The 18,603-nt window shown below is 52.5% G+C and overlaps 3 protein-coding genes and 2 pseudogenes across 3 annotated transcripts; 2 read left to right on the forward strand and 3 right to left on the reverse strand.

Moving 5' to 3' along the window:
* Positions 1–1,336: 1,336 nt before the first annotated feature.
* On the reverse strand, positions 1,337–6,011 carry SAPIO_CDS4487 (uncharacterized protein; the record flags this gene model as incomplete). The annotated part of the gene is made up of 6 exons (XM_016787019.1): positions 1,337–3,498; positions 3,569–4,579; positions 4,640–4,667; positions 4,722–4,971; positions 5,070–5,761; positions 6,009–6,011. The coding sequence occupies 6 exons, from the start codon at positions 6,009–6,011 to the stop codon at positions 1,337–1,339; spliced, it is 4,146 nt and encodes a 1,381-aa protein (XP_016643364.1).
* A 5,502-nt stretch (positions 6,012–11,513) lies between these two features.
* SAPIO_CDS4488 (uncharacterized protein) lies at positions 11,514–12,493 on the forward strand (the record flags this gene model as incomplete). The annotated part of the gene is made up of 4 exons (XM_016787020.1): positions 11,514–11,874; positions 11,951–12,044; positions 12,116–12,180; positions 12,249–12,493. The coding sequence occupies 4 exons, from the start codon at positions 11,514–11,516 to the stop codon at positions 12,491–12,493; spliced, it is 765 nt and encodes a 254-aa protein (XP_016643365.1).
* Positions 12,494–12,780: 287 nt separating this feature from the next.
* Positions 12,781–13,722, reverse strand: SAPIO_CDS4489 (annotated as a pseudogene; the record flags this gene model as incomplete).
* Positions 13,723–14,234: 512 nt separating this feature from the next.
* SAPIO_CDS4490 (uncharacterized protein) lies at positions 14,235–16,381 on the reverse strand (the record flags this gene model as incomplete). Its single annotated transcript, XM_016787021.1, has 4 exons — positions 14,235–14,441; positions 14,539–14,987; positions 15,060–15,741; positions 15,836–16,381. 4 exons carry the CDS (start codon positions 16,379–16,381, stop codon positions 14,235–14,237), a joined length of 1,884 nt encoding a protein of 627 aa, XP_016643366.1.
* A 777-nt stretch (positions 16,382–17,158) lies between these two features.
* SAPIO_CDS4491 lies at positions 17,159–18,340 on the forward strand (annotated as a pseudogene; the record flags this gene model as incomplete).
* Between the last annotated feature and the right edge of the window lie 263 nt (positions 18,341–18,603).

Here is an 18,603-nt window from a genome sequence, read left to right on the forward strand (position 1 = left end):
GTGGAGGAGCTTCTTAGTTCGAGTGCAGAAACGCACCGATTGTGTCGGATTGCGATAGCTTGAGCCATCGTTTCTGACCATCTAGAAGACAAGGTCCATCTCTTTCCAGAGGTTTTGCAACAGTATCGTTGGCTTCGAATCGTCACCAACATAGTCCGTTCATTGAAGGCGTAACTCGCTTCATCATTCGTAGAAGGGCTGATTGGCCCATGTGGCAGGCTTACCAACAAAAGCGTGATGTCTGCCGAGATAGCTATAAATGTAGCTGGAGGGTGAAATGTGGGAGAGGCTACTCGTCAACCCAAGGGTGTGGGGGAAGAGTATGACGTTGAAGTTGAGGATCGTCTGGTAGGTCATTATGAATATATAAAAGATTGAGGAATGGAGCCTATGTCCATGGCGAGAGTCAACCACGATCTGGGGTCTGGATGAGTTGGGAGAGAAAAGGTTTAGGTATGAGGATGGGGATGGGGAGAGGGTTGGGTCCTTTATATAGACCCTCCCGGCCGCGCTGATCCCAGCCACATGCCGAACAGAATCACCAGATGGCCTATTCACAAACAATCAGAATTGCCAAACAGCTGATTCACTTCAATCGCAGCGTGTGCCTACTTCCGAATAGGACCTGCAGATTCAATAGGCCCCTCAAGCATGTGTCGTCGGGAAGAATATGTGAGGAAGGGGATGATTTCCAGGGGAGGCAAGAACCAATTAATCCTTCATCAGAAGCCAATTTACTCATATACCCAAACCTCCCCCCCCAAATCTGAAGAGAGGGAGGCGCGAGACTCTTAATCTCAGCTGTTGGTTCAAGCCCATCGGGGCTCGATCCTCCTGTAAATGTCCAATGGCTGTCTTCCTGTTTGGGTCGTTCACCTCCTAGGGACTTTCCCAGTTTCTTTTTCGAGAAGGAACACGTTTGTGCCTTGCTTGAGTGTCATGGGGAGTGTTTGGCGGCCGCGGCTGCGTGGCTCTACAAACTTTGGTCAATGGTGTGAGCATGCGCAAGAGAAGTGGGATTGCTTTGCAACAATGAAATAGGGAAAGGGGTTCTAAAAAGAAGGAAAGGGAAAGGGAGGAAAGAGCCTGTTCCTTGAAAATTGAAAGCATGTATTGAAATGAAGATATACTCCGAGGCCCTTCTATGTCTATCGATAAATGTATATGTGAGGGTTAGAGGGTATCTCCATGATATCCGAAGCTGCATGTTCCCAAAAAATACCAATTAAAATCACTCCCAAAATCCAATGAAAATGCCTAAACAGAAAAAAAAAAAAGAAAAGGACAAGCAAAAAAAGACGCATGGGTCATGCAAACAATGAATCCTGCAAGACGCCTACCCTTCGATGATCCCTAACCCCACACCCAGAAGAGCTTGATCCCTATCCTGCTGCGTCTGCCTGGTCTGCGTCCTGGAGCCTTCCTCTTCGTCATGCTCCACCAGCGGTCCTTGGCTCTGGGCCTCGGTCGCATTATTCCCAAACGACACGAAGCTCCCGTTCCCAGTCAAAATCCCCCCAGACCCAGGCCCCTCGTCTTCACCCCTGCTGACGGGCCTGGACCCTGTCGCGTTGGAGATCCGGCTCGGCGACATGTGACTCAAGCGAGACGCGGGGATGCTACTGCTGAACCTCGCGCGCCCGCGAATCGCGTGGCGCTCCTCCCAGTTCTTCGACGGCCCCGCGTCCGCTAGCGTCACGAGCCTCGGCGAAGGTTCCGTTTCAATATGGGACGGTGGTCGGTCACTGAGTGGAATCGCCCTTAAAACCGCAGGCGGGAAGGAAGAACCGAGAGACTGTGCCGTAGCACCTTGCCTCGACCCCGTATTGGGATTGTCGCTGGTCTGTCTCGACATTGGCTGGGATGAGTAGCCCGTCGGCCGAAGATTAACATTCCACACAGTCACGTCACCTGCGTGTGGGTTCGCTCCAATGTCAACTGGTAGCCCGGCTCGGAGGTCCTCATCGTCCAAGTACTCATTCGTGTGGACCTGCCAGACAGGCGGTGCCGAGTCGCCTCGCTTCCGGCCCGTCTTGCTCGGTTGGTTGCTCGACGGTGGCGATGTCGTTCCTTGCACTAGCTCTGATTTTGACATGCGGTCGTGGTGATATGCCCAACTATCTTGACTTGGAGTGCGAATGGGTGGGCTTCCGCCATGCGACGGCGACTGGATGTTGGGGTCGGGGCTGAACTGCGTTGACGGTGTCATCCTCTCCGGGCGAGGAGTATCGTGCTCTCCGACCCGCACGGTACTAGCCGATGGAGACCAGGTTACATCACTCTGAGCAACCGGACTCTTTCTCAATGCCTTGGCAAAGAACTGGAGGAAGGGTGACGCTGATTTATTCCCTCCATTCGGTAATGTTTTCGACTTTTCCTTGCCACGTCCCAACGACTGGCTCGAGGAGATTCGGAGAAGTTGTGATTTCGCCTTACTGTTCTTTGCCCGCTCCGCCTTTGCAGCCTCCACCTCGTCTTCCGTAAGGTCCGAGGGCATGGAGTTGAACATCCTGGCTTTGGGGGGCTCGTGATCAACGTTGACGCTGACGCGGACGTCAGAATATGGTCCTCCCTTCACATACCGCATCGACCCTTTTCGGTCGTGATAACGGCGCTCCTCCATCTTCTTGACCGTCCTGTGATTGACAAGGTCTTCCTTGGTTTTGCTCTTGAATGTTGTCTGTGGCCGTGGACGAGGAGTTCCGATGTATTCTGTGTCGGACAAATCCATGTCTTCCGGTAGAGGTGGCATAGGCATCATGTTGACTTGTGGATAAGGAAACTCGTCCCAAGGATGATGACCCAAGTCGTCGTACGGTGCGGGCGATTCAAGCACCGCCATTTCCTCATGAATCATCCACCCTTTCCCTTCATCCTCCTCACGGTCAGGTGTATACCGCTCGGACGTGCGCGAGGAGTCCGAATCAGAGCAGCTGCTCGAGGACATCTCGAATACGGACCTTCTGTCGGTGCGCCGGCTCTTGAGGTCGCTCGAAACTGCCCTTGTGAGATTCGCGATGGACTGTTCCACCATGTCTAGCCGGTCTATGACCGAGACTCTGCAGGATACAAGGGCCGCGTGCTTCTTCGTGTGCCTGTCGACATGAGCGAGGATTTGCTGTCCCTGGATAGAATATCTTCTGTAGTCCTCGGGAAGGCCGACGGCAGGGGTTCGCCTTATGCGCGAGTCGGCAACGTCGAAAGAACGGCAAAATACGGCGACTGCGCGCTCGAGCCAAAACGCAACCTCCTTTGGCGCGCCCATCTTCGTCCGGAAGAAGCGCTGGATGATGCTGTGAAGCCGAAGCGTGTCTGAATGATCGGTAGCCATGCCACGATGACGCCTCTTGCTTGGTGATGACGTCGAAGAGCTGTCATCCTCTTCATTTCGTCCGATGAGCGCGTACTTGATCAGAATACTGAGAGTGTAGTTGAGACTTCGTCGGTTGGAGGCATCGGCAGCCTTGACTGGTGTGCGCTTGTCTAGAGCGCCCAGACCTGCATTCACTGTTAGTAAAAGAGGGAAAGACGCAGGAGTAGAGAAGAGAGAGGGGATTGAAACACTTACCGAGCGCCAGCATCTCAACCGGGATGTTCGGAGCAAAGAATGACAGAATATACATGAGGTTAAGAGCCTCGATCGCACCACGCCGCTCGAGGTCCTGCTTTACGTTCTCGTACGCATCAAGTGTGCCCGCCTCACGCGCATGATTGAACGCGCGCGTATACTTGCGCAGGGGTTCTCGCGTTATCTTGAGGTGCTGTCCGGCCACGTGGATCATAAGCGGAAGTCGATCCATAAGTTCTACCGCCTCTTCGGCGTCGGAAAGGTCGTACTTGGAGAAAGGCGGTTGTTTTCCCATTTCCTCGAGAAGTAGTTCCTTTGCCTGCTCTTTGCTGAGAGGCCCTAGCTCCATCAGGATGGGGTTGTCGAATTTGTAGTCTCCGATGGCAGCCCTATTCGTCGAGGTATAGAGCAGACTGGTGTTCTTGGCATGAGGAATAAACGCTGCTTCACGATGGCTATCAAAGTGAATGCCGTCGAATACGATGAGCCAATCCTCAAAACTTTCAAACCAGTTCCGCACGGTTTTCACCATGCGCTTCGGATCGAGAAGGTTTTGTTTCCATGGCTCATCGGCGGCGTCCTCAATGATCTTGGTTTTGGCAATCTTCCAGAATGCGTCTTCCATCTCCTGTTCGGACCTCGCGCGGATCCAGAAGACCCCACCCTTGTAGCTAGTACCGTACAATTGGATATACTGGCGGGCCAGGTGGGTTTTGCCACCACCGGGAAGGCTCTGGAGAAGGACGGCCGACGTGCCCAGACCCCTTCGGTTCTTATTTCTCAGGTAAGAGTGAAGCTGCGCAAGTTCCTGCTCCCTGCCCTTGAAGTGTGCATTGGGCTTGAATTGATACGGATACATGAGGAGCGGCGCTGGCTGTTTGCCCTTGGAGACTTCGGAAGGTATTTCGCTGGGTGCGGTCGCTAATGGCTCTGGAGTAACAGGTACCAGAGTCTCTTGAGCTACAAGTGTATCCTTTGGAGATGGAGGAGATGGAGGTTGGAAGCCGATAGCTGAATTGATGTTAGTAGATAAAAAGGGATTCGAGTCGAGCTGGGCCATGTGTGGCATACCAGGAGTAGGCGCAGGGGAAGCGGTTCCCTATCATAGATTAGCACGATACACATAAAGATACGGGATCGGCGAGTAACATACTAATTGCTTTGCCATCTGGTTAAGCGCGCTGATGGCTCGCGTATTCTTCTCTTCGTCCTCGAGCGTCCACCTTGTGTGGATGGAGTCCGGCGCTTCTTGAACCCACTGTCGGATGGCGCTGGACACATTAGAGTAGCCAGGCGAGTCGGCGGTTTCAAACTTGCACATGGTCGAGTGAGTGGCCTCGATGCTGTAATAAGTCACCCCAGGTAGCTGAGGTCCTGCCGACTGAGAATCGACGACGTAGTCTCTAGAAATACAGTTAGTGCAATGTCTGTTGGCGGAGATTACAAGTGTGCTGGGACACGGAGACATAATGTAGGTATAAGTATGAGACGGGAGACTTACACTGTATATTTGAGGTCAGTCTTCTTGTTTTCGCGCACCATATGAATCTTGAAACGCTGGTAGATGTCGAGGAAGTGATTGTTAATCTCCTGCAGCACGACATTGTCTTTCTTCAGCGTTTTGAGAAGGACGGGTTCCGAGTCGAGAAACTTCTTCGGTAAGGCCCCAGACATAGCCTGTAGGACGCGGGCCCACGGGGCCAAGCTGGAGCCGGTATGCGGTGTACCCAGGAAGATTATTCCGTAGGTAGAGATGTAGATGGAGCGCTGGATCTCAAGGTCCGGGTCCCTGAGATCATTGGAATATAAAAGGGCTCTCTTCAACAGGATCCCGCCAAGGCTGTGGCAGACCCAAATGATGGGATTCCTAGCTGTACCGGCATCTCGCCGATGGGTTGTGAGAGAAGTGACGAGGTCTTGGGCATGTTGGTAGATAAAGTTCTCGGACGGGGAGCTATCCTTGGTCCACGACGCGACATCTGCATTGTATCCGTACACGATTACATTGGCGGGGGTGTGAATAAGCGAAGGCACAAGGAGCTGGAGCGGCCAGAACACATTGTTTTTGGCGGTCCAGGTATGGTCAGGGCTGCCGTTGAGACCGTGAACGAATACGATGTCAGCGGTGGCGCTCGGATGGGTATAGACCGCGGTGGTCTCGAATCGCTTGATGAGTTTCGGGTTTAGAGACGCCTAGGATGCCATGTTAGAGAGACCGGAGTGGTGGAGATACAAAAATATAATAAAAGGTTAAAAAGGCTGCACTGCCAGCTTGTCCACTTGAAGATCGAAGACTGGCTCAAGATTTTGGAGAAGGCAGAAGGAAGTCTAGTATTGGGGGCTGCAAGACGCGATCACGAAGCGGGGAGTGAGGGGAAACCAAGGGGGGTAGCTTCGGCGATCATAAACCTGGAAAGCACAGATATAAGAAGAAACCTACCATATTAGAAGAGGCAGGGAGTTATTCGGTGGGGGCATCATTCGTCTCGACTTATAAACAGGTAAGGGCCCGAGTAAAATAAAGATAAGTCCGGGTCTGATGTAAAGATGGTTGTACTAGGCTTGAAGAGCTGGAGCTCTCAACGCTTATTTAGAAGGATGCGTAGATGCGGGAGAGAAAAGAACTAATTTAGCTTGCAGGGTGACAACTCATTACAACAATGCAGCAGGATTCCGGGGTGGAAAGACGGGGTTTATATTATGCTGCAGGGGGCAGTGCCCTTGGACCTAGGACGACGCGAGTCAGCCCAGCCTGCCCACCCAGGTGAGTCCTAACCTGCGGCTCTTGGAAGAATAACCACCCAAGCGAGACCAAATACCGGTCGCAAAGTGATGTCGAAATTTCGCGCCCACTTGTGCGCGCGACGAGGATCGATTTGATCCAAAACACAAGTCTAAGGCTCGTCGTGGGCGGCTCTGCAAGCCGTATAATTGGCATATAATTGGCAGGCGAACATGATCACCGGCGATTCTGGAGACTTCTCGATTGGCAGACGAATTTTCAAGTTAGGCTTCCATCATCTCGCATCCCAAGTCTTACGAAGCAGGGGGCATTTCAAGGGACACTTGTGCGACGAAGCATCAAAGTGCTCTAGTCCAGTAAATCATGTGGACGGCGAGTCTGTCGAGAAACTTCCTCGACGGGGGAATAACAGCCAGGGCAAACACACGCCTGATGAGAAAATGTCACGACTCCTCGGCGACTTCTGTTGACGTGTCCTTCAAAATCTCGAGAATGAATCGATTTGATTCGGCACTTTTATTTCCTCCTTTGTTTTCTCTAGAAGAAGGCGCAAAGCCACTACCAAAGTGTACGTGGAAGAAGTGTGTGTGTGAGAGTGTGTGTGCGTGTGTACACAAACAAGGGTCACGATTCCCCCCAAAACCAATGATCTGGGAGCAGTATGGTCTGGCGGGGAGGCTACCCGCCCGGTTATCCAGTCACACAGAGACCGCGAAGTTGCTATTCTCAGTGCTCGTATTGGCCGTACCGCTCTGCCGGGATTTGGAGTCGACTTCCCACCTTTTTCTTACATGGCAATGGCAGTGAGGCGAGGAGGACCAGGACGACTTGTGACCAAACCGAACGATTCGCTCGCCTGTGGCATGAGGATCGGGTGTGAACATCATATTTTGATGGGCTAAGCTTACCAAGGACAGGCATTTGGAGAGCACTGTGGGAAACAGGACAAGAAACGAATGGCAACACCCTCCACCAATTTTATTCACAGGGATCGGGACTGGACCCTAGTTCACTAGTGATTCATGCGGTGTGGTTGCGGGCAAGCGCTCCGCCCCCGCCTGTGATCCAATGGTGGACGGTGCTGGGCCCTGAAGAGAATCAATTGCGGGCACTCACTGAAACACTTCAGTGCGACCGATTCCTTCGTCGTGCCCAGCTTTCGCCGCTTTTGGCCATCTTCTGCCCTGCGCCCCGAACCGAGGGGTCCAACCCCGCTGTTCCATCAATGATCTTCGAGGACCGGACTGAACTGTCAGTCTCGTTCAACTTGATTGATCGATGTGTGAGGTGTGAGTGGATTCACCACGGCAACCACCACCCTCCTGCATATCCGCTGCCGGTCCGCTTGTCATCCAGACTGGGCTCATATTGACATATCAACTAATAATACGAAGCAGGATTTCAGCCTCCACAAAGGACGAGAGGGAACCAATTAGTAATCCATGCCAGGCAATTTGTTTTCGTGTGGAATGCGACTCCTTCATCTGAGCGAAGTAATAATTAACATGGACAGATCTTCTATTCTCGGAAGCGAGCCTCATCAATCGGCTGGCACAAATTGATCGCAGCTGGCAGTCGCATCGGTTGCTGAAAAAGGCAAGTACGATTGATGCCGAGCCTCGCTAAGTCTGGGAGGTGTGTGAATGTGCCTTGCGGGCAGTAAGCAAATTAATTTGGAAGCCTAGACGGCCTCGAATGTCGTCCACGATCTTCTGAATACGAACTAACATCAAAGCATCAAGAGATACCTTGACGGTGTCCTCGAAGTCGAGGCTTCCGTGGCCCTGTTCTTGTCCTTCACTTGTTTAAGGTTGTTTGTAATAACAGCCCAATTTCGGTAAGGCACCGGTCACTTCGAGTTCGATGCCGATTGCACATCTATTTCCATCCCAGGACGTGATCCTTCTCAGATAGCCTTCTCAACAGGCGGCCGGAAGAATCGATACACTCACCCAGTAGGAACTGACTCACGCGCAAGTGGGCAACGCCACTCTATAAAGCTTGCGCGGCTCTCACGATCTTGTCGCCCAGTCAACACCGGGAGTTATTAATTTATATGGATATCCAGGCTCCTTTCCTTGCGAGGCTGGTCCGCATCGCCCGAACGGTTGTGGGCACGGGTTTTGCATTTTGGCAGAGCCTCCTCAGACTGCTGGCTTTCACAAGTGTTTTTACAAAGCAAGCGACGAAAGCGAAGTTGTTCGAAACACATGGCCCTCCTCAATTTTCCGCGCGTACGTGTCAAACTCAGAGCGCCCCGGCAGGCTGTAGACACTATTCCTCCAGGGGCCCTACTCTTCAGCTGGCGTCAACCATCGAATATTGATGCCGAATCGAGAAGACGCCAATATCAGGCACTGGGCAGGGAGAAGACAACACGGCGAAAGCCTTGGCCGATCCCGAATCCGCCCCTTTGAGAGGATTACGGCCCTGCTGTTGTTCTGCTATTGAGGGCGTCGCATATGATGGCACGGGAGATTCTGCAAACTCTTGGAGCAAGATCGTTGAACGGAGTGCCCAGGATCAACAGCCCCGAATAACTCGCGAGAAGAGGGACATGGGAAGTTTCCCATTTACTCTATCCTCCAACCGATTTTGCTGCACTCTCTTTAAACTCCCCACCTTCTTCGCCTCCGCGCAGAACGGCATATTATCGACTCGTAAGACACCGAAAGCTGTAAGGTGTTTAGTGAGAAGCTCGAGTTCCTCTCCGAGAGTATGATCGTCGATGTATCTGGCTCTGGACGTTTTGCTGATACATCGTGGGCATACACGAACCTATCGCTTGAAGTGAATATGTCTCCAGACTTGGAAAAGAAGACGGGAACAGCACGTGCCTCTTCTGTTCTAGCCAGGCGCGTATCAGTGAGCTCGCTGAGCCTGGGCAACTGTGATCATGAATCAACCATATAAGTTTACTTCGTAAACTCAAGCTTGTGATCCCTGCTCTGGTCTCACGAGGAAAACATTTCGGAGACGCCAAAAGTGTCGTCGTAATGCAACCATAAGAACCTTACTCTTTGTAACCGACCATTGATGATGGTTCCCCTGAGCCTCATCCATTCTCTGCGGTGCCAGGCGAATAAGACCTCTGTAATCCTCTCCGCCAGTTCGTTCCCCACATTGCGCAACATTGAGGTTCCATCGAGACACGCGATTGCCACATTCATTAAGAGAGACCCCAAAATTGATCCGTCCCTTCATCAGACGAGTGGACAATCTTTCCCCGGTTTCCGAGAGTGCGAATCCCTGGATTTCCGAAGACAAAACGTTTTAATGAACAGGGATTGAGCCTGTCAACGCCAAACTACTGCTCCGTCCGCTAGCACCTTAATTTCTTCGTTCTCCGAGTTCGATTTCTTCTCCGGGGCAATGAACGAACTTCGTATGCTTCCAATCCTACCAATTAATACAAACGGGAAAGAGATCCCAAGAAGTGCGCGGAATCAAAAGACTGTTCCCGTCATTTTCTGGGCTCGCACGAGAAGCTGAGATGTAGCATCTCTACGCACTAATCCGCTTCAAGACGAACACTCAACCATAATTCAAGCTTAATTCGAACCATATTCCAACACTGCAGGCAGTGTGAATAATACCGCGCTGGGCGCTGGGAGATGAACGAGCGACACACAGACCCATCACTAGTTTCCTTCGTAGTTGGATGCTTCATAGGACAGGCTCTAGGTCTAAGCCGGAAGGGGAATCGTACAGCCACTCCAGGCTTGCCGCCCTGTGAGGACAACACCACTAGCCCACTCGCAGCGAGCTCCGAGCGCAATGGCATCCAGAATCAATGATGCCCCATCTCCATTAGCTGATGGGGGTCGAAGACTTTGTCCAAGGACGGGACCAAGCTGTCAATCTCAAGAGATCCATATTCCTTCCTACAAAGGTGCCGAATAATGTTGAAAATGCGTTCCTCATTAACATATGGGGACTACCATCAAGAAATAAATACGTGTAAATCATTTAATGGGACCAGGCGCTGAAGGGTGCAGGGGGAGTGAGGGAATCGGAATCGCTCCGATAAACCTAACTTCGACCTTCCCTTTCTCCCAGTTCGCAGGAAGAGAGTTACCTTCGGCTAATAACGCAGGAATGCACGAAAGTCCAGTGCAGTGTAGCATTGTCATAAAAGAATCGACTCTGCCAACGGAAATCTGGCCTTCCCCGTCCCGTCCCCGAACCAATAGTCCTTTTGTCTGGCGTAGGGACCGAGCAGGGCGCCACGAAATCCCTGCCTGAGCCGATGGATGAGTAGCTTCCCCAATCTTCTCTCCCTCCATTGACGTCGCACCCAACCTTCACCCTTTTCCGCCCTGCGACACCGTCTGAGCGCCGCCGCCAACAGGTGTGGCGCCATGAACTGGGTGTGGGAACTCTCGCCGCAAGAAGAGATCAATGGTTCGAAAGGGGGGGACCGTGGTACTGTTTCCTGTGTGATGCGCATTGGCAAATTTTAAACAACGAACAGATGAACTCGAGGATGAAGGGCAAAGAATAGTTCGGGACAAGCTCCGGGGATGCGACGCAACAGTTTCCACGCACACCCCCCCTTCACCAAAATTGGATCTTTTCGTTCCCGCAGGATCGAAAACAGAAACGTTCGAAATGCTCTCCAGATTTTAATATACTTGCTGCACACACCCCTGGTTCTAGAGCCTGGGAAGAAACATCTGTTTTGACTTCTCGCAAAAACTTCAATTCTATTAGACTTTTCACCCCGCTCTTCCCTCGCCTGCGGCGAATCTCAGTCTCTCTGCGGATTTCTGAAGAGGGTTGATGCAAAAAAAGAAAAAGATGGAGAGTCTAAGATCGTTAAGGATCTTCCATCTCGTGAGGGATATGGCGTCCTTTGAGAGTGAGGATCGGGGGCCGAGGACCTACTTTCTCATCTGGAACTTGTTAGCCATGTCAATTGGTGCCGTTGCTGTGAGGGAATACAGGAATGCGAGGATACCGGCGAGAAACCAACAATCTTGGGCTACGTGGGCGGCATTGGTCTCGAGTGTAAGTTGATTTTATTATTTTTATTTTATTCATTTCTTCTACTTGCTCTCTTGACCTCTCGGTGTTACAAAGAACATCAAATCCACTTGGCGATATTATACACCTCGAAATAACAAACAATATTCAACAATGGACGGAAAAAGAAAGAGATAAGAAAAGAAAGGGAGGAAACTAAACAATCCCACCTAGGCAATGCTCCTCCTCTCCTGCGTCCTCTCCTCCCGCGCCATCTCCCTCGGCCACGGCAAACACGCCTCCACCCACTCCCGCGAAACCCTACTCTCCATCGCCGTCGTCTCCCGCCTCGCCGACATGTTCGTCACCCTCTCCATCTTCTGGAGCAAGCTGTTCGTCGTCGCCGTCCTTCAGCCCAACGTCCCCTCCGTGTCGCGACGTCGCAAGATCCTCGATGTTGTTGTGGCGTTGTCGGCGCTGGGCATGGCTGCTGCTATAGTGCTGGCGAGTATCCCTGTGGACAAGGTGTATTGCTCTACGGGCGGGGATTCTTGCGTTTCGTTGGGGAGCTTTGTTACGGCGGCGAGGTTGTTGGCGTGTAAGTTGATATTTTGGGTATTTGAATGGTTGCTGGTGCTGACGAGGAGCAGTTTTCTCTCTTATTTTGAATACAGTCCTCGTGTTGATAGCGACAAGCATTGCTGTCCGGCTATCACTTGAACCAAAGGAGAGAATCGGAGCTTTTGTCGCCATTGCGCTTGGCGTATGGTAAGTGGAGAGCACTGCGCAATCTTGACTCTTTCTCACTTTCTCCAACTAACACTCAAACTCCGCTTCAGCGCTGCCCTTGCTGCCTTAATCAAGCGATCCAAGTACGCTCACCTTGAAGACGGCGACGTCACCTGTAAGACTACTCACCCCCAATCCTCTCCCGAGCTTATAGCTAACAACGCCAACCCTTCTCGCCTCCAGACCACGGAGCATACATCCTCCTCTGGAGCGTCGCCGAAGCAACCCTCACCACGATTGCCGGCACCTTACCCTCCATCCGGCCCTACATAAAAGACACGCCCCACCGCTCGCCGAGCCCGCCGCCCGAGTCCGTTCCCCTCCGAGACATGAACTCGGTAGACGCTGAAAAGGGCCAAAGTAGCGACAGCGAACTGCACGAGAGTGAGGTGTTGTACCGCTCCATGGTGCGGGCGGGTTTGCTTTAGAAGTGGGCTTGTAATGATTTTATTCTTCTTTCTGTTTCCATTTTCTAGTGTATTTTAAGGTACGATTTAGTTGGGTGGCATGGCGTTCTAGCAAAAAGAAAATACCAAGGGAGGCAGGTATAATCGGTTTCAATGTTGGGTTTGTTTTGTTATAGTTTTTCGGGATACCACAGAGTTAGGGGTGTTCAGGCTTAGCATTGATATCCTTTTCAACCAAGGAAGGAAAAGGAGAATGCATTCATTTCTACTGCATCATCTCTCCCCATACCAAAAGCCCCGAGTGTTCGTCACCTCTTATCAACCATCACCACATACTCCCTCGTGCTATCTCCCAACCGAATAACATCCTTACTCCTCAGCTCCAAATACCTCCGATCCTCCACCCTCTCCCCATTCAAAACCGTCCCATTCGCGCTCTCCAGATCAATAAGATACGGCTTCACCCTCCCCTTCCTATCCCCAAACTCGTCCATCTTCTCCACGTACCTAAACTGTATCACGCAATGCTGCTTGCTCACGCTGGGATGATCCGCCCGGAAATCCACCACCGCCGCCTCCCGCCCGATCAGCCAGCAACTCCTCAGATTCAAATCGACCTGGTCGACAACGTCCTTGCCCTTGAAAACGAATAGCTTCCAATCTTCCCGCGACGAGGGTTTCCTTGCTTCGGGTGGCTCGTGGTATTTTAACGTGATGACCGTCCCGTCGGCCTGCGTGACCTGGTTCGAGGCCGCTGCCAGGATCCCCGTGGGCTTGTAGTTGGGTTTCTCTTTTTCTTTTGGCGCGTCGGGTAATGTGAGCGCAAACGAATCTCCCTGGGAAGGCAACGGCCCGCCTCTCCTCAGGGGACTCCCCTTTCGCCCCGATCCCTCCTCATCCTCCCTCTCGTCGCGCCTCCTTCGATGACCCTCTCCCTCGGGAGATCGCCGCCTCTTCCTATCGGAATCCCTGTGTCGATCCCCATCTCTATCTCGCGACCGCCTCCTCCGTGACGACGACGCCCCAGGAGACCGCGATCGCGACCGCTTCCGTTCCGCAGATTTGGATCTCCGACTTTCGCGGGACCTGCGCCGCTCTACTAACGCCGTGGTGTGCAGTTCAGAGCTTCGTTCCCTCGTGCGCCCTTCCTTGTCTCTGTATCTGTCATCTTTCCGGTCTCTTCTGGATTCGGGTTCGTCGTCTCTGTGCCGGCTGCGGTTGGTGTCGCGTCTTTCGTCGTCTGAAGGCATCGCGGAAGGGAGCGGAATGTGGAAAATATTACTTCGGAACAGCTAGAGATCGAATATAATTCGCGGAAAGATTTTGCGCAGTAATTTGGTAAAGAAATGCGGGCGAATTGGGTCAAATTTGGGGAGAGAGGCGAGGTTTGGAAAAGGAACAACGCTTAGAGGCGAAGCTGTTGTGGGATATTCAATTTCGAGCTTCGGGACATGGAGCTCTCATACACTTAGTCATCGCAACACCAAGCTCACTCCATGTACCAACTCCACATTCATCAAGAATCAATATCTGAACATCAAAATGGCCAGCGAAGAGAAGGCTTGGCTTCATTCATCTCATCGTAACAACTACTTTTACGAAATCTATAACAACGCTTTTGCCTCCTTCCGCAGCCTCATAAACCACTAACCCCTGCCACCCGCTTAACTGAACACCCCCTCCCTCCCCTTTTCACTCCCAGCGAGCTTTTGAAGGATGCCTAGAATCCACCACACCACAAACACGGACACGGATGCTCCGCCTAGGGAACGGTAAACTCTGGGATCTCTCCCATATCTTTCTTCTGGATTCCATTCGCTTTGTAGGCTACTCGCCACCGCAGCTTCACCGACTCGACCTTCTTGTCGTTGGCACCAAGGTGATGGACGATGACAATCTGATGTATGCCACCGATCTGCCTAGGTTCCAGTGCTCTTCCCGTCTGCGGCTGTAATTTGAGCTCATAAACCTGGATCTATGTTAGCAGTGATCATGGCACCTGACGTAACAACTGTAAAAAGAGAAAGTAAAAGAGAAAAGAATGGAAAAAAAAAAAAATAACCCACCTTTGGTGCGGCCAGCTGGAAGTGCAGCTCGGTAATCGGCTCATAAGAGTTGTTAGAAAACAAGAAGATGACCCGGAGAGAATTCTGGTCGAACGGATTCCTCGCAGCCTTCATCTCTATCTTTACAGCCGCATCGCTCACTAGTGCATTGTACTCCTTTGGCTCAGGAGGCAACGCCGAGGAAAACGCCCACTCGTCATCGTCGTTATTACTGGCAGTCGCTGCGGGAGCAGCAGGCGTTGTAGAGGTAGGGGCAGGTGACGTTACGCCAATTAAGCTAGCGAAGGGGTCGGCGGCAGGCTGGGGAGGGCTGAAAGCTAGTTGTGCTGGGGGTTGGGGCGTAGCTGAGGTAGACGCCGAGGGAGAGATGAAGGATGAAAATGGCGAGGGCGGTGCCCCTGCGCTGTTGCTCTGCGTTACAGATGAGAGCAATGCGGGACCAGGGATGCCTATCCAAAGTTAGAATTTCAACTAGGAGCTTTGCAACTGGATGATCGGAAGAGGGATATGCAATGACTCACCAGTGTTTGCACCAAAGCCCAGCGCTATGCTTCCCGGTTGACCAAAACTTGTTGGCACAGGCTCACCAATATTGAGACCGAGGAGATCATCCTCTAGACCACCAGGTGTCGACGCAACCGGTGCAGCTGGAGCCGCACTCGTCGTGGGTGTATCCGCATCAAAATCAATAAGTGAAAGCTCGGCCGCCGCAGATTTCGATGACGAGGCAGCCGTCGATATCGGCGCTCCGCTCGCAACCTTGGCAGCACCATCCAGATCGCCCTTCTTCATCAACTTGTACCTCTCAACCGTCCGGTGTATGCTGTCGTTGATCTCCAAAAGCTTTGCCACGGCCTCGTGATCTTCGGATTCTTCCTCGCACATCTTCTGAATTTTGGGCTGTGCGCTCGAAAGCGCCGAAGCGAGCTCTTCAAACACATCCCCTTCCTTCATGGTGTCGCCTGGCTTAAAGGCTTCTAACCTTTCCTCGAGAAGCCGCGCCTTGGCCTGGATCTTCGCGACTTCTTCCGCGGCCTTCGCTCGGTAGTCCGTCTTCGATCGCGTGTCGTATCCGGCCATAATCTTCATAAGACGGTTGGCTTCTTGTAGGTCGTGTGGCGTTCCACGGCGGATAAGCTCTTGGAGCTTCGCTGATTGTGCCTCGCGCTCTTCCTCCTCCATTTCCTCGGCGGATTTGAGGTTCTAGACTCCTTGTCAGCACGTCTAATTCATCCCATCGCAAAAGGTTACATTAACCCCCCCAGAATCGCAAAAAAAAAAAAAAAAAAAAACTCACATCGCTCGGGTTTAACACAGCGGCATCCTCACGGCGGACCTCAGGGAACGTATACCCCTTGTAGCTCAACAACCTATGCATATCGCGAATAAACCCAAAATCCTCCTTATACTTGCTCGTCTCGCATATCGTCCCTCTCCACTCCTCAATCGCCTCCAAAATCTTCATCTGCACCCTCGTCGGCCGTATCGGCGGCCTCTCGGGGAACCTCCTCACGAGCTCATTGAGGAACTCCTTGGTGCTGATCTGCAGGTGGAACGGGTACCCGCAGTTCTTGACGCAAATGTCGAGCAGGTGCAGGGCCAGGAGCGCGACGTTGGGGTTCCGGTGATTTATGTAGCTGACGATGGTATTGGCGGCTTCGCGCGGAGCCGTCCCCTTCTTGGAGTTGACGAGGTCGGCGATCTCGAGGCATAGGGCTAGGTTAGGTTCGAAGTTCTCGGGGCTGCAGGCGGATTGGATGAAGCGCTGGAGCTGCGACGGCGTGGACCTGCCGAAGTCGTTCCACCGATCGCGAGCTGCCGCTCTTGCCGAAGCCGCTTCCATCGTGGTCAGTCTTTTTCTATTTCTTCTTGTTTCCCTTTATTCCTCCGGTGCAGGTTTTGGGTGGAGGGAGAATGGACCAGGCTGGCTGTCGGAGGAAGTCGTTCGAGAAAGCCAGGGGGTGGTGGTGGTGGTGGGGAGGGAACGTTGGTATTGATGCTCGGGGGAGGCGGGGTGGGGGGTTCAGTGCAGTTGGTATCCTGCAGCTATTGATGACGGGAGTTGCTAAGGGAGTTTCTGGCTTGTGGGGGCCAACAAAAGCGCCATAGTACGGGGACGGTTCTCGGGGGGCTTATTAGGAACTACACTCTAGAACTAGAGAGAGCTGTGAGAGAGTTCTGGGCAAATGTGACTGCCTAGCAGGTGCAAAGAACACATTGCGTGTGCGTTGGAAATTAGAGCATCGACTCAGACGACGATTCAGGATGCCCAGACGATAATTACGGAGGCCCCTGGTCAAATAGTGACTTCGCCCCTAACGACAAGAGTCTCGGAAGAACATATTTCCTTTCCGCCACCGTTGGTACCTCTTAATTACACACTCAGGCTGGGTACAAAGGTACCTCAATTGATGTCACTTTCCTGGGTCGTGGTGGGGTCAAAGTCGAGCTCTTCTTGTTCCATCCAGATTTTCTGAGAGGAACATTACAAGCTAGGATCGGGTTCATGCTCATCCCACATTCACATTCGATACACATATACTCTCGATTCAACCCGGGCCCGCCTGCTTTCACCCGCCTTCACTCTCATCCCCCCGGAAAATTCCCACCCACCTCCAAAATGGTCCGCCACAAAAAGGACAAATTCACCAAAGGCAAAAAACCCCACTACGGTCCCCCCCGACCCCGCCCCAATGCCTCCTCCTCCTCCTCCTCCACCCCCGAATTTAAAGCCGCCTGCTGGGACCTAGGCCACTGCGACCCCAAGCGCTGCTCCGGCAAACGCCTCCTCAAGCTCGGCCTCATGCGCGACCTGCACGTGGGCCAGCGCTACCCGGGAGTAATCATCACCCCGAACGGCAAAAAGACCCTGTCCCCCGCCGACGCCGAGCTCCTCGTGCAGTTCGGCGTCGCCGTCGTCGAGTGCTCGTGGGCGCGCGTGCAAGAGGTCCAATGGAGTAAAGTAGGGGGCAAGTGCGAGAGACTCTTGCCGTACCTCGTGGCGGCGAATACGGTGAATTACGGGAAGCCGTGGAGGTTGAATTGCGCCGAGGCGTTGGCGGCTGCTATGTGGATTTGTGGGAAGGAGGAGTGGTCGAGGCAGATTATGGAGCCTTTTGCGTATGGGGAGGCGTTTCTTGAGATTAATGAGGCGCTGTTGAATCGGTATGCGGGGTGTGCGGATGAGGAGGGTGTGAAGAGGACGCAGGAGGAGTGGATGGAGAAGTTGGAGAAGGAGTATAGTGACAATAGGGAGGAAGACGGAAAGGATATATGGGAGAGCGGAAACGTGAATAGGAGAAGAATCTTGCCGGATTCGGACGAGGATGAAGACGAAGATGGAGATGATGAGGATGGTGCGGCGGGAGAAAACGACGACGAGATAGACGGCATATACCTTGGAAAGAAGCCAGAGCCCGTCTCCAAGAACGAGCCGGACGGCGAAGATGAAGAAGAGAAGGACAGATACGAACTATCCGACGACTCAGAAGACGACGCCGCCGCCATGGCGGAAATAAGACGCAAAGTCCTCGCCTCAAAAGCGTTCGCCGACACGGGGGGGGACAAGAAGAAGCCAGCCACGATACCTCGACCACAAGAACAACGCCCCGCGTCGGAAGAAGCCGAATCCGCCTCCGGTTCCGAGGTTGATGATGGGGATGATGATGAGTTCGACCAGCTTATCGAAGCTACTCCCAACACTGACAAGTTGGGGCTCCAGAGACTAAAGAAGGAGAGAGATCGTGCGGCTTCAAGCAAGACGATAACGCTCAATGCTGCTGGGACGCGGAAGTACATTTGAAAACAGACAAGAGCTACCCAGCCCGGCCGGCTGTACTATTTTTCAATAGATAAGAACCAGAAAGGGGGGGGGGAATACCAATAGAGACTCCATCGCTCACGCGAAAAACATGCCGTGACTTGCCTCGAACTATTGATTCATTCTACACCGTTCTATCGTCTATAGATGGAAGTATCTATATATACATGACGTTTGACTGAAATCCAACCACCAAACCAAACCCAGTTTCGCTTACATCTTTCCCTTTTTTTTTTTTGCGTTGT

Source organism: Scedosporium apiospermum (genome assembly GCF_000732125.1).
Source record: "Scedosporium apiospermum strain IHEM 14462 chromosome Unknown SEQ_SAPIO_0092, whole genome shotgun sequence".
In the NCBI taxonomy this organism is placed as follows: Eukaryota; Fungi; Ascomycota; class Sordariomycetes; order Microascales; family Microascaceae; genus Scedosporium; species Scedosporium apiospermum.